Raw genomic sequence first — 13378 nt, 5'->3', positions numbered from 1 at the left:
AGCCTTTAGTGTAGACATCCAACCGCATGCTTCCTATAACCAACAAGCTTCTGGAAATATTTTTGGTTATGTTCTAAAATACCTTTATTGGCTACAATCTATCTATTCGTACTCTATAACTTATATGCTTACAGGGATTTTTATCTTCAACAGCAAGTTCTTTTGGTGACATTCAGGAATTGTTGCACCGTATAACTCACCAGCTTGACAAGTGACTCCCCTCCCCTGTTAATAGGCACACAATAACTGGATCATTCAACTTCAAAATGCGTTGTTTCATTGATTTACACACTCTGGAAACTGGTATTTAGGAAGAAAATCTAAAATCTATCCAAAAACACATTGACCCCAATTTAAATTAGTTAATGAGCCTAAATGTGAGGCTGAGTGGAATTTTAGGCTAAAGAACAAAGCAAGTTCACCTTAGAACCAAGGAATTTTGCATGTTTAAAATATAAATTAAGTTTTTATATTGAGTCTTCAACCATTCTATTGTCTCAGAAGGCAAAAAGGCTTAATTTTTCCTTTACAGATTTAAACATATTACAGCTTAGAGAGGTTCTTCAAAATCTCTCCTGACTGGATAAGTTAAGGCCACTGGTCTTAAAGAAGGTATTGAGGGGTGGACTTGTCTCTCATCAAAGGACCTATTGTGGATCTCACCATACATATCAGCCCTTTGTGCAAAGGAAATCGCATTCTTCATCCCACTATGATATGGAGTGTTGGCTTTGTCACTAGAGCAGTGTGCTTGTGCTCTGAGAAGGTTGCAAGTACCCGGTTCAATCCCCACAGCCTCTTCTCTGGGTTCCTGAGCAAACCCCTTAACCCCACACTGCTTCCCGGGCGCCGCACAATGGCAGCCCACTGCTCCCCGAGGGGATGGGTTAAATGCAGAGAGATAATTTCCCCACTGTGAAAACCTATGTTTATCTCTGTGTAAATAAAAATATAACTGAAACAAAAACTCATCTATCTGTTGAGGTTCACAGTTTTCTGGGACTTTGCACCACATTTCTTCCTCATTGCTAAAAGAGGAACTCTTAAGCAAATTTATTCTCTGTGGAAAGTCAAAAGGAACCTGTTGACCAAGGGTTCACAGCTTCTCTGTTCTAACAGAAACAGCATGACTTTTATTAATAGCTTAATCCGAAATAGCTATAATGAAATAACATCTTCATTTCACTTCTCGTTGTTTCCTTGTTTAAACTAAAACGTGCTTATGAGCCTACTGACAATCAAAGAACAGCACATTTATCCAGTTTTGTCTCCAGATAGATAGATAGATAGATAGATAGATAGATAGATAGATAGGTAGGTAGGTAGGTAGGTATTTTTTTTTTTCAAACATTTAACAAAAAAAATGTTCTCCCACCAGAGTTAAAAAACTGAACTGAGTTACTGGTTTTGTGCATGAAAGCAAATAATACTTATCGAGGAGAGTTTCTGCACTGAGTAATTTAAATAAAATTTTTAATTTTTAAAAATCTAGATTAATCTCACTGTAATCTTGGAATTAATCTAGATTAAAATCGCTCATTTGAATTCTGCCAAAGAAATTCATGATATAGAAATACTGTTATTCTATGATTTTGAGCTACAAATTGGGTCATTTTAGTGTCATACACTTTAAATGCAGTTTGGTTAGCCCCCCATAATATTCTATAAATATTATCCGTCCATCCATTCTCTTCCGCTTGTTCTGTCAGGATCGCATAAGGGCCAGTGCCTATCTCCAGCAGTCTATGGGCGAGATGGGGTGTACGTCCTGGAGAGGTGTCCATTCTGTCACAGGACAACACAGAGTCACAGTGTCATACAACCCTGCACACACACTCACACCTTAGGACTATGAGATAGGAATCCCTTAAGAGATAAGAAACGAGCAGTATATAAAGAAAGTGAAAAACAATTTATTTTGTTTGTTTTAAGAGGATTGATTTGCCAAAAAAAAAAAAAAAGAATTACAGCAAGCAGACCATTCCTTTAATTGTAAAAAAGCTTCCTGCATGTTTCTTCTATGAATTTTAACGATCCATCTTGTGAAATATTTTGAGGAGCTACTTTTGGTGATGAGCTCCAAGTCCTGTTCATCTCAGATTTCATTTAGAGCTATCAATGTACTATTGCAAAAAGCAAATATTAGTCAGAAGAAAAAACTTTTTAGTAGAAGTATACACAATTAATATTCTGCGTTTACATAGATCCCAATAAAGTAAAATATTTTAGCAAATTTTTTTAGGATTCAAACAAAATAATGACAATATAAACATTTAAATCATTTGCATTCAAGAGGAACAATAAGCATTCAATATGCTCTGAAGCTGTTAAAGAGGTTAAAGTTGTTCCATAATCAGTTGAATGCGTATACTTAATCTAAAAAAGATATGATCAAGTGCTTTTTTTAAAATAATGTCAAACAATAAACCATTACGTTGTTGCACACTTGAAAAGAGACCCTTACAACACAGTTGTCTAAACCTTAGTCATGTAACGGAAAAACATTTAAAAACCGATTGATTTAAACATTTTGCTTGTGGTGACTGTGTGTCTCATTGTCGTCCTTTGCTTTAGCCTGTAAAGGAGAAATAAATACTGTGGTTAGAGGGAAGAGCTAAAATAGGAGGTATTTATCAAACATATATGACTTGCAGGATGGAAATAGTTTTCTTTAAATTCTTTTGGTTTTGAGATACTTGCTATGTGTTTTTTTTTTAGGGGGGATATTAATTGGCCTTTAGCAGTATTTGACTTTGAAATTATGCATACAACTCTCTGTGTCAAGCAAATAAAGATACATAGCTAATCTGGCAGTATAAATAATGCTCCCTAAATAGTTACCCTTTTTCCACCCTGTGGCTTTTTAATAACAACAGAGCTGTAGGTCACATCTCCATCGCTTTCAACAGGTAATGCCTGTGTCCCAAACAGAAATAAACACAGCAGAAGTTTTATATATTTGCACATTCTTTAAATGGTCACGGCTCACTGCAATATTATGTTTCGCATAGCAGTTTACCTGATTTTTCTTGAAACTGACTTCTGAATACGTAACCTCCCCTTCCTTCTGTAAATGAACACATTAAAATATCGGCATACATCAAAAGCTTTTCTTAACCCAATGTAAAAATTATTTTTTTTAATTAGAGCTATAAAAGTTACAACAGTACAAAACAGAATTCTGTTGAATAAACCTATTATATATATATATATATATATATATATATATATATATATATATATATATATATATATATATATATATATATATATTTATATATAATAGGTTTATTCAACAGAATTCTGTTTAAAAGATTATAAAGATTATAAAGATTATAAAGGTTATAAAGATTTTTATTTAGATAATAAATCATATTGATGTGGTCATTCTTTTAACATCACTAACCAAGTTGGAGCTGCCACTTGAATCTTGAATTTTGGCACGTTCTGTAAAACATTAAATGGCTATATTATGCTTTTTGACATTAAATAATCTGGATTCAATAATTACAAACAAATAGGAAGACCTACTGGTTCTAAACAGTACTAATAACGCCACAATAGCAACCAAAATCAATGAAACCAGAGGGATGATGAGGCTCAGTAGTGCAGGAAAAGTTCTGAAAAATACATTTTACATTGCGTATTAGACAAGTCTAATATCTAAAACTCAGACAACTATTTAAAAAAAAAGACTTCTGACCTGTCTTCTTTGGTTTTCTGGTCTTCTTTCTGGTCTTCTATTGTAGCAGATTCTGTTGCTGCTGTAACTGTAGTCGATTCGACTACATTTCAAACAAGGAAATAATTTCATTGTTTTATATGTCAGTAAAATGAAAATATCAAAGACTAGTCTGAGTTGGGATCTGACTGCCATGAATATAAATAGTGATTCTGGACCAATAGCAAAAGTTAAAAAAAGTTTTTATCAATAGCAAATAGTTTTTAAAGATAGTTTTTGAGGTAGCCTAATGCCAGAAAAGCTAACCTGTAATGAGTTAAAGAATGTCATACTTTATATTTACTTTTAATCATCAAATTGAATGGAGTGAAACTGAACAAATCTATGTGTGATGGTATATAGAGGATAAAATAATTAGGTTAAAGGGTTATTATTCTTATGATTAGAGCAAAGACAACATAGCTACAACACACAAGGTTAATGTTAACATCCACTTTTGCATGAGCACTGAAATTAATAATCAGCTATTAAATTCATGCATAGCTCATGCATTTAGTATGTTCTTACCAGTGGGTCTGATGGTCACAGTCAGATAAATTGGCATCTGAAGGTCTCCATTGACACAGTAATACCAACCACTGTTCCCTGCTCTCAGTCCACTCATGGTCACACTGAATGAATCTTTCTTCTTGTCAGTGTTTACTGTTATTCCATCTATTAATCCATCTTTGATACATGTCCTGCCCAGTTTACACCAATCAATGTTTCCTTTGGCTCTGTAGTAGCAGGTTATGGTTGTGTTTTCTCCAATAAATCCTGTCACCATCTGATCAGTCACATATAGACTGGATTTGTCTTCATGGGAAACAAATCATAATAAACACTTTAATTTTGTAGACTTCATGCTCCAAACATTGTTTTGCTTTTAATGAAAACATAGTAAGATATATTCATGACTATTTTACTTTTTTTCCCTTTTTTTGTCTTGTTTAAAAGTGTTTAAAATATGTTTTTTTTTTTTTTGTAATTGCTTACCTCTGGTGAATGACAGGTGAAAATACTTCCGGACATCTCCCCCATTATCAATCTCCACGGCGCACCAGTAATAAGAACCTTCAGCCGTCGACTCTTTTATGGTTACATTGAAAATGTTTTGACTTTTGTCATCAGAAATCGAATACTCTTGGTTTTCTGGTGAATGTGTTTTAATTGCATATTGGCAGGAACTGAAATAATATCCTTTACATAAATATTTCACATGGCCTCTGTATTTTGGTTGATAAAGACAGGGGATAGATATGGAAGTTCCAACCTTTACAGCAACCTTGCTGATAGTGGTAATACTTTCAGCTCCTGTGGAACAAAATATAACTTAAAAGGGCATATTTTCAATGTTTTACTGCAAATATCTTAAAACATAAGAGAAAAAAAACTGGCTGCTCATGGCAAATATAACTAAAAACTACTGGTTAAGATTCCAAGTCATTCAGGATATGGCAAACAAAAAAAAGTGTTAAAAAACGATACTAATGGACATCAGTGCTTAAGCATATAAAAATCTGTATTAATACCAAAGACAAGAGGAAGGAGACCGAAGCTTAAGTTCTTATGTATGCTTTACTGACTGTGTTTATGCTTTTAGACTAAAGAAAAATATTTTTCATATCTACGGCAATATATTACTGTGAAGCAGAAATAGTGATCTGTGAGTAACATCATCTTTAATGTTAAATTACAGAACTCTCTGAGGCATTAAAAAAACTTTAGGTTTTCTAGATGAAAACTGAAACGAATTTACATAATTTACATTTTAGACCAAAAACATATGATTATGTCTACATATGATAAAAAGTGTTATCCAAAGACACTTACCTGTTATGAGAGTAAGAATTAGAAGAAAACCCAGAGAATTAGACATATTGATACAAGGACAGCAGTAACATCCACTTGCTCTGTAAAACTGAGTTACTACTTCCTTTTTTTTATTTTTATTATTCTCTCAAAGTTTCAACATCCTTTGCTTGGAACTGCCGCCTAGTTATTATAATTATCTACATTACTGTTAATTCACACCTTTTTCTGTTTGTTGATCCCAAATTCAGCACAATAAATGCTAAACCTTAGAGAAGGGTTTCTTTCTCTAATATATGCTTTTAATGGCATGATCTTTTTCTGAATTTTAAGTACAAGAAACAGCAACAGAAAATTACAACAGAAGTGGAATTTTCTTGTTGCTGTGGTGTTGAAAGAGGTCACCTTTTGCAGTAACAAACTTGTAACATTTTGAGAGGTGTTGACACATAAGCAGTTCAAATGTAGTTTTTCTAACAAAGAAAAAATTAAAATTGATTTCAATCAATAAAAGTAATAAAACCACCAATTGAGCTTAGGAAAAATGAAGTCATTGCATCTGATTGAATCTACCTCTAAACCTTAGCATGCCATTTTGCATAATGTTCTTACATAATTGCACGTTAAACACTGATTATAGTACAAACTGCTTGCATTTCCTTTCACAATAATTTGATATATAGATAGCGATCAGAAAAATTAGCCAATGAGCTTTAGGTGTTAAAACATCTTTGCTGATGTCACTGTCAGGGGAGAATAAACCAACTGACAGCAGAAGCTCAAATAACCACATTTGCAGGTATATTTCTCATAAAATCAAAAGCAATGGTCACATTATCAGAGTATGCTGTTCAGTGATATGCTGCTCGCACCATCCTCCTGAGCTAAGCTTTAACAAACGTATTTGGTAAAGAAATTAAAGAGTACAAATATTTGCAAACAACTTAATCTACATAAACACATTAGCCTTACTTATTATAGCATTATCAAAGTAACAAAGAAATGTTGTACATATTGTGGGTTTTATTTTAAAAGCATATAAGGAAAAATGTTTTGACAAACTGATTCAGGTTTTAACAAACAGAAAATACCCTTTTATACAACAAATGTTTGGGGTGAACTATTGCTGTTTAAATGGTTTCCCCCTCTTGTTTCACTCAGTTGAAAGAAACGGAACCACAATAGTAAAAAACAAGTGATGAGTGATGAAAGTTCCTTAAATATAAGGATGCAGAATGTAAATGTTCATTCTGAAGACTTGATGTATTGTGTTTTTTTTTTTTTATAAAACGGCAAAAAAAGATAAGATCAGCAAACCAAGAGGCTTGAAAGATATTCTGGTACTTTGTATAGAAGTCTGCAATAAACATCAGTTTTTTTTTAAATATATCTTATGGGGATTTTTGTCCCCTTCAGTTCTGTTATAATCATAAAATAAATATCACACTTTGACTAATTTGTCAAAAGTTCATCAAATGTAGTTGCAGTTGATTATGTAACATAGGTTTCTTCCATACCAGAGGGTAAAGCTGTAAATTAAAACCAAGTTATCATCTGTGGATTTATTGGTGTTGTGGTCAAGACCACACCAACCAAAACCAAGACAAGGCCAAGACAATATATGGTCTTGGTCTTTATTGGTGTAGTCTTGACTAAAACACCAGGCTGTCATGAATGGGTGGTGAGGTTGCTTGAGGACCCAGATGCAGAGACGAGAGAAGCAGAAATGAGTTCTGAGAGATTTAATTGCAGACCATAGGTAACAGAGGAAGAAATCAGAAATCCAACTTAAATTGCTCAACAAGCCAAAACCATGAAGACATCAGGGGAAAACGAGCCTGAGGAGCCGGGGAGAGACGAGGCAGGAAGAAAGCAGCAATGACAGGACATGCAACAACATGGAACCAACAAGGAGTGACAGCAGAGGGAGAGTATAAATAGGTGACTGAAACAAAGGCAGGGCTAACGAGCTGATAAGGAGCAGGTGTGAGAGGAGACAACGAGGGAGCCAAGGGGAAAGGAACACACACACACACACACACACACACACACGAGGGCAACAGAAAAACATGAGAACTAACATAAATCTAGAAATAACAAAACTAGAATTAAACAAATAAAACTAGAAAACAAGGAGCAAAGTAAAGTACAACAGAACCAAGACCATGATAGTGCCCCCCACTTAAGGGCGATCCAAGATGCCCTAAAATGTCCAGAAACAAAAAATAACCCACCCAGGGTGGGCGGAGGGGGAACCAGGAAAGAGGGCACGAACAAAACCAAATGCAGAGTCCAAATAAAAACCAAAACAACCCACCTAAGGTGGGCGAGGGCACACAAAGTCTCTGGAGGGCGTCCGTGTGGCCGGAGACCAGGAAGAGTCTTGAAGGAGGGTCTCTGGAGGAGGCCGGCAGCGACGCCATCTCTGACGAAGGAGGGCCTCCAGAGGAGGCTGGCGACGAAGGAGGACCCTTGGAGGACGCCGGCGATGAAGGAGGACCCTTGGAGGATGCCGTCTCTGATGTAGCGGCCCAGGAGGACACCGACTCGGTTGCAGCAGGAACCTCGGAGGAGGGCGCAGTCTGTGCTGCTGCAGGAGGACCTCTGGCAGAGGCCTGCGATGCCGTCTCTGACAAAAGGGGTGCCTTTGGAGGAGGACACCGTCTCAGATGCAGCGACCATGGAGGAGGGCACCGTCTCTGACGCGGCAGCAGCAGTCGCCTTGGGGGGCACAGTCTCAGACGCGGCAGCAGACGCCGCCTTGGGGGCCGCCGACTGCGGCACAGGAACAGCCTCAGAGGGGGGCCGCCGACTGCGGCACAGGAAAAGCCTCGGAGGGGGCCGCCGACTGCGGCACACTAACAGCTTCAGAGGGGGCTTGGAGAGCCTGCTGAGGGGCCTTGGAGGCTTGGAGAGCCTGCTGAGGGGCCTTGGAGGCTTGGAAGTCCCGCTGAGGGGCCTTGGAGGCTTGGAGAGCCCGCTGAGCTTTAATTCAGAGAGCCTTTTATTAGTGTGCTCAGGGGTATCTGGACGGCCTAGTGCGGGCTAAGGGGTCTCTGGCACTAGGCTTAACGGCCAGCTAATGGGCTCAGGCACTGGGGAAACTGGCCCGCTCATGGGCTCAGAAGCTAGGGAAACTGGCCCGCTTATGGGCTCGGAAGCTAGGGAAACTGGCCCGCTCATGGGCTCGGAAGCTAGGGAAACTGGCCCGCTAATGGGCTCTGAAGCTGATGGAGGTGGCAGGGAAAAGATCTTCCCTCTCTCCATAAAAGAAGCCCCTTAACTAAGACTCCTCTAGATGGGGAGCTCTGACTGCAGGGGGTGTAATCATGGGTACCGATTTGAGTCTCTTCAAAGATGGGGCTAGCTGTTGGTCATGGAGGTGACGACTGAGACTAAGGGAAAAACTGACCTGGTTGCGAGGGGGCTAAAGCTAGAAGCTGGCTGACCCATGGGAGTGGAGGTGTTAGGTTGACCCTCCAGAGAGAGGGGAAGCGTCAGACTGACCCGCCGGAGAGGGAGTGGAGGCGTCAGGCTGACCCACCAGAGAGGGAGTGGTCTTCTTCCCCCGGCGGCGCTTACGCCTGGAGGAAACAGATGGCTGGGGAGAAATTATAGAGGCTGAGGGAGAAGTGGAAGGAACTGATGGAGAGGTTGAGCAGGCAACCGCTGCAAGTGATTGTGGTCGAGGTGGAGGAGGCTTATTAAAAAGCTGAGCAAAAGCTGCCTTTTGGTTCCACTCCACCTCTTCTATAATGTCCAGAAACCATAGGGATGACAGGAGAGTTGTTTGCGGGGTTAAAATCTCTTTAAGGTCGGCAGCAGCACATACCCCGTCTTCAGGGAGGGCTGAGAGTGGCAATCCTGTCCAGAGTGAACCGACAGTTCTCCTGAATATTTGTCATGCTTCCTGCAATGTTTGACTCTGCTGGGTCCATCCTGGTTGGTTCCTTCTGTCATGAATGGGTGGTGAGGTTGCTTGAAGACTCAGATGCAGAGACGAGTGAAGCAGAGATGATTTCTGAGAGATTTAATTGCAGACCATAGGTAACAGAGGAAGATATACAGAAATCCATCTTAAAATGCTAAACAAACCAAAACCATGAAGACATCAGGGGGAAACGAGCCTGAGGAGACGGGGAGAGACGAGGCAGGAAGAAAGCAGCAACGACAGGACAAGCAAAAAGAAGGAACCAACATGGAGTGACAGCAGAGGGCAGAGTATAAATAGGTGACTGAGACAAAGGCAGGGCTAACGAGCTGACAAGGAGCAGGTGTTAGAGGAGACAACGAGGGAGCCAAGGGGAAAGGAACACACACACACAAGAGGGCAACAGAGGACAACAGAAAAACATGAGAACTAACGTAAATCTAGAAGTTACAACAAAACTGGAATTAAACCAATAAAAATAGAAAACAAGGAGCAAAGTAAAGTACAACAGAACCAAAACTATGACACAGGCTTTAAAAGGGAATACTCTTTGGCATTGGATCTTAATAATACAAATGTCAATGCAGATTTGTTGTCCTTAATACTTTTATAAAACATTTAAGATTGTTACACTGGAAAAAACCGAAATCTAGATAAGTCTCTACAGATCTTTTGAAAAACTAAGGACTTTGATACAAATTTCACTATATAGATATAACAATATCATCATATATTTGCTCAAAGGCTGCTCTTTTAACAGCTCACATTTTTTTTTACCTAATTTATTTGCGCTTTAGCTTTCTACATAATCAAAAAAAGGAAGAACACATTAAAAACAATTAAAAAGAGAAACTTGCACAACTTTGCACCCAGCCATGCAACAGACAACTAAATACATACATTTCAAGTCAGTCCACCCTGAAATCTTTCCACAATGTTGTATCGCCCGCAAATGTGTGTGCATATTCATAATAAAACACTGAACAATTATTAAAAAACAGTAGTGGAGTTTTCTCAGGGGGGGGGCTATAAATCCAAAAAAGACCTATCAATCAAACATATACTAAGTTATCACACCAGTATATTAATTTGAGTGCCAGCAACTACAAACAACTCAACCTCATCATCTAAGCAGAAGTAATAGGCTGGTTTTATCAATAGTTTATTTTCCAACCTTTTTATTGTTTTAACATGTTTTATTCTATTAGTCGTTCTGCAGATGTTTTATTTTGTTCCCGTTTTTTTGGTTTGTTTTACTAATGTCTTCTATGACTGACCAATTTTAAGATACATTAAATGACTTTTGATTTGTTCCAAGATGAGCTGATGACCAATTCATAAAGAGAGGATCTGTTATCACTTAAAGTTTTGGTAAACGCTATAAGTGTCATACAGAAACAGTTTTGTGCAGAAGCTGCTCCTTCTGCCAGGGTGTGACCAGTAGGTCACACTTAAAAAAAATTATCAAGAAATAAGTAAAGATTTCTTAAAAAGTGTTTTAACCCTAATTTGAGTAGGTAAATAAGATGATTTGCCAATGGAACCAGTATTTTTACTTAAAGAAATGAAGGACGCAATCCTTATTCAATAGACTGGTGAAAACCCTGTTTAATATCTGGACCATTATTCATCTCTACTGCACAACAATAATGATTTATGCTATATTTCAGCTGCACCGTAATCACTTTAAATATTGGTTCTCGTTTTTGGTTGTTGCCGTAATTTCGAGTTATTATGATTAATAAGTTATTTCAACATTTGTTGTTTAATATTATAATCTCTCTTTGTTTTTTCATCTTTATAGTAACTACATCTGCCTTGACACTGTGTTTAACTGTGGCACCATCCTGTGGTGGGGTGAGCTCCTGCTGCCACTTCATGTTCTCCTTATATACTTGATGTACCTGACCCAGTGTTTCAATAATTTTCCCTGTCTCTCTCCTAGAGATAACCATTGTCTAGGTTCTACAGGGCTACTCAGTGGCGCAGTGGGTAGCACTGCTGCCTTGCAGCAAGAAGGTTCTTGGTTCAATTCCTGGTCTTTCTGCATGGAGTTTGCATGTCCTTCCTGAGCATGTGTGGGTTCTCTCTGGGTACTCTGGCTATAGTTAACTAAGGGCTATAAAATGGCTCAGTGCTTATCTCTTTAGCTGTGATTCTCTGTAGTTGCCTAAACAATCTTGTTGGCTGTTTTAGATAAATGATATCTTAGTTGCAAACATATCTTTTATATAATTGTAGGACATGATTTTTGGATTACTTTTAATGAGATAAAGGATAGCGACCGAAGCTTTATCCTTCTCTGAAACAGTAATACTTTTACACTGGAAAAGCAATCTAGAAATAAGTAAAGATTTCGTAAATCTAGTGTATTTACCTTCAATCTGAGTATGTAAATGAGATAGTCTGCCAATTGAATGAGTAGTTTTACTCCTAAAATAAGATAATTTGATAATAAGACAATGCAGTTTTGTTTTCTTATTTTAAGTGTAAATTGTCACATTCCATAGGCAAAATGTCTGTTTTACCTCCTCAATTCAAGAACAAATGCACTTATTTTAATAAAAAAAAATACTTATCTAGATTTTGATTTTTTTGTGTTTTTTGCAAAAAGTACCTAGTATAATCCACTTGTAGATTACTGCACACCGAAAGAGATATGTTTTTTTAGGCAAAGGGAGAACAAAGATGACAATATGATTCTAAAAGCCCCGTCCTCCTGTGATAGTAAGAATAAGAGATTTTTCTAAATGTACAGTATAACACAAACACAGCTTTAAGTTCTAATTAAAGCTGTGTTTAATTGGAACTTAATCACACAGGAGAATGGGGAGAAAGACTGGATCCACCGAGGCTCCATACGCCTGGAACACATGTCCAAGTTCTTGGAGATGAAATTGAACCAAGACTCCAATGCAGAAAATTCTGACCCTAAATTCTGACCTATTGATTGACATTAGGGAGACTAAAATATTCTTTAATGCATCTTTTGGCAAATGTGATCCCAATTTCTTCCCTTTTGTATTTTCATTTGTTGTCCTCACAATATGTTAAAGTTTAGTTTATCATTGTTTTTAACTTTGTTAATAATTTTTGAATCTGCATCTGAATCTGTCATGTACCTTTTTGTTTTTTCATTATTAAATAGAAAAGGTTTTAAAATGTTTTTTGTCTGTCCTTCTGAACTACTTTTTGATTGCTTAGTGTTAGTCAAGCCAAATTTTATTCATCTAGTGCATGCATCATCTTTCTGCATCATATTTGAAAACCTTAAACTTGTGTATATTTTAGTGGTTAAACCAAACAAGTTCTATCAGACTCCCATGAAAACGGCTGCATCTAATTTGCTTCCAAATGAGGTGTTGGAGATGGTGGTTATAATTTGAACGAATGTTTTGGACTCATTGCTGTCAGCCTTTAGTGTAGACATCCAACCGCATGCTTCCTATAACCAACAAGCTTCTGGAAATATTTTTGGATATGTTCTAAAATACTTTTATTGGCTACAATCTATCTATTCATACTCTTACTTATATGCTTACAGGGATTTTTATCTTCAACAGCAAGTTCTTTTGGTGACTCCCCTCCCCTGTTAATAGGCACACAATAACTGGATCATTCAACTTCAAAATGCATGGTCCTATTAGTGTACAAGGCATTCTATGAAGGGAATAACCAGCAGAAAAAAATGTTTCATTGATTTACCCACTCCGGAAACTGGTATTTAGGAAGAAAATCTAAAATCTATCCAAAAACACATTGACACCAATTTAAATTAGTTAATGAGCCTAAATGTGAAGTTGAGTGGAAATTTAGGCTAAATAACAAAGCAAGTTCACCTTAGAACCAAGGCATTTTGCATGTTTAAAATATAAATTAAGTTTTTATATTGAGTTTTCAACCATTCTTTTCTT

The 13378-nt window shown here is 37.4% G+C and overlaps 2 protein-coding genes across 2 annotated transcripts in view; one reads left to right on the top strand and one right to left on the bottom strand.

The window, feature by feature from the left end:
- Window positions 1–12441, top strand: part of LOC107087901 (histone-lysine N-methyltransferase SETDB1-B-like) — a 23008-nt gene extending 10567 nt beyond the window's left edge. Inside the window, exon 8 of the mRNA XM_015379857.1 lies at window positions 12287–12441. Within this exon, the coding sequence (XP_015235343.1) occupies window positions 12287–12406 (120 nt within the window). The 3' untranslated portion in view covers window positions 12407–12441. The remainder of the gene's footprint in view (window positions 1–12286) is intronic.
- Window positions 2009–5628, bottom strand: LOC107088080. Its single transcript, XM_015380057.1, has 9 exons — window positions 5555–5628; window positions 4718–5035; window positions 4250–4537; window positions 3704–3785; window positions 3532–3620; window positions 3407–3447; window positions 3020–3067; window positions 2842–2916; window positions 2009–2575 (listed from the first exon to the last, which is right to left on the bottom strand). The coding sequence occupies exons 1-9, from the start codon at window positions 5598–5600 to the stop codon at window positions 2522–2524; spliced, it is 1041 nt and encodes a 346-aa protein (XP_015235543.1). The 5' UTR covers window positions 5601–5628; the 3' UTR covers window positions 2009–2521.
- Window positions 12442–13378: the final 937 nt, after the last annotated feature.

Source organism: Cyprinodon variegatus, unplaced genomic scaffold (assembly GCF_000732505.1).
Source record: "Cyprinodon variegatus isolate N-32 unplaced genomic scaffold, C_variegatus-1.0 Scaffold1, whole genome shotgun sequence".
Classification (NCBI taxonomy): Eukaryota; Metazoa; Chordata; class Actinopteri; order Cyprinodontiformes; family Cyprinodontidae; genus Cyprinodon; species Cyprinodon variegatus.
Note: the sequence above shows the minus strand (reverse complement) of the source record. Positions and strands in the feature narration are given on the sequence as shown.

What these genes read in the sequence shown, in the direction of transcription:
- LOC107088080 (XM_015380057.1), bottom strand. Translation starts at nt 5,600, where the DNA reads ATGTCTAATTCTCTGGGTTTTCTTCTAATTCTTACTCTCATAACAG. An exon ending in TCACCTGTCATTCACCAGAG is followed by an intron (nt 4,538 to 4,717) that starts GTAAGCAATTAC and finishes TTTCCCATGAAG; the next exon opens with ACAAATCCAGTCTATATGTG. An exon ending in CAGAAAACCAAAGAAGACAG is followed by an intron (nt 3,621 to 3,703) that starts GTCAGAAGTCTT and finishes TGTATTTTTCAG; the next exon opens with AACTTTTCCTGCACTACTGA.